General features: G+C 38.1%; 1 protein-coding gene across 1 annotated transcript in view; it reads right to left on the bottom strand.

Moving 5' to 3' along the window:
- egfl7 (EGF-like-domain, multiple 7) overlaps window positions 1-1569 on the bottom strand; it is a gene marked incomplete in the record, with an annotated part of 15385 nt that overhangs the window by 3255 nt on the left and 10561 nt on the right. The window contains 1 exon segment of the mRNA XM_014019367.1: window positions 74-150. Coding sequence (XP_013874821.1) covers window positions 74-150 — 77 coding nt within the window.

The raw sequence follows: 1569 nt of genomic DNA, 5'->3' as shown, positions 1-1569 counted from the left end.
TATATAAATTGTCTGACTCGTTAATGTTTGTTCATACAGAGGTTTAAACGAGTGCTTTCTGTCGCTCGTCTACCTTCTCCAGGAGCTCCACTCTGTTCCTCAGGCTCTGGACCTCCTCCGTCACGTTCTCCACCAGGCTGAAGCTCCCTCCTGTGGAAGACCCACAGACACTCGGTTCAGCTCAGTCCTTCCCAAAAGCAGGAGAGAAGACTCACAGAGCTGCGACTGTTGGGAGGCTTGTTGATTTTAAAAAAATCCCTCAAAATTGCAAGTAAATGTGTTTTATCTTCTGTCTCACTAAACTCTAATAGTGACCATGTGGCCAACAACCCGTGGACCTGCAATTTTAGAATATTTTGACCTATTTTCATGTGCACGGCTTGTAAAAACGGCTTTTCTGGCCGTGCACATTAGCAGCACAGATCTGCACAATGGCACAAGTGCAGTTTTAACAGGTAGAATTAAAGCTTATGACTGAAGAGGACTGTTACAAAGAGAGCTGCTGAATTCTTTGAGCAGGAAAGGTGGGATTTTGCTCAAAATACACTTTTATTTATTCCACCTGTTGGAATAAATAACATTTGTAATTACAGGTTGTCTGTTGTTTTCCTGCAAACCTCATGTTTATAAGTTATTTTACTGGAGTCCACTTCAGAAAAGAGAGTAAAGTCAGGTTTGGATCAGTTTTCTGATCCCAAAATAAAATAAAATAAAATAAAGTTTTCTGTCAGCAGAAGCCAAAAAAAAAAAATCAACTCAAGGACTTTCGAGACAAGCTGGATAACTTTCACTATTCTGAGGGAAAAAAAATGTCATTCAGATTTTATGAATTGTTGAAAACTGAAGCGACACATTTGGGACTCACACAAGGAAACTGAGAATCTGTAAACTGAATACCTTCCTCCAGCTACAGTATAAGAACCAGGTGAGAAAAGACCTGAACTCAACAGGCCTAAAACAGGTAACAGAGTTAGGCATGACAAGACAAAAACATCTTTTAAAAACAAGAAACTAAAACTGACAGTAAAAAAACAAAAAAAAAAAAAACACAGGGAATCAAAACTAAAAAGAGTAGAAACAAAGCATAGAAGAAATGCAGATCACCCTCCATCCTTCCTGCCAGAGTCTTACACTCACTTCATCTTTTGTTGCAAAGGACAAAGTTAAAGACATCCTGGTCAAATGCTGAAAGAAACGTGACATTCCTCTCACAGGATCAGTTATGTGTTGTGAAGCACTGCCTGCTAACATCACAGCAAGTTTTAGCTCCCTGTCTGGAGAAATGACTCGGTGAAAGACACTTCTTGTGTCGGTGAGAACTGCTTTGCTGAGGCAGCCATCTTGGATCAAGTTAACCAGTGTTGTATAAAGTACCACAAAGTGATACCTGAGTAAAAGTAGAAGTATCTTACCAAAAAATTACTTTGGTAAAAGTTAAAGACTCCTATAGGAATATTACACGAGTAAAAGTCTAAAAGTATCTGTTATTTTTTGTACTTATGTATTCAAAGTAAAAGTATTGATTTAAAATGCGCAGTTAGATTTTAGGTAATGACAATGTATATATAT

This window comes from Austrofundulus limnaeus, unplaced genomic scaffold (assembly GCF_001266775.1).
Source record: "Austrofundulus limnaeus strain Quisiro unplaced genomic scaffold, Austrofundulus_limnaeus-1.0 Scaffold218, whole genome shotgun sequence".
Lineage (NCBI taxonomy): Eukaryota > Metazoa > Chordata > Actinopteri > Cyprinodontiformes > Rivulidae > Austrofundulus > Austrofundulus limnaeus.
Note: the sequence above shows the minus strand (reverse complement) of the source record. Positions and strands in the feature narration are given on the sequence as shown.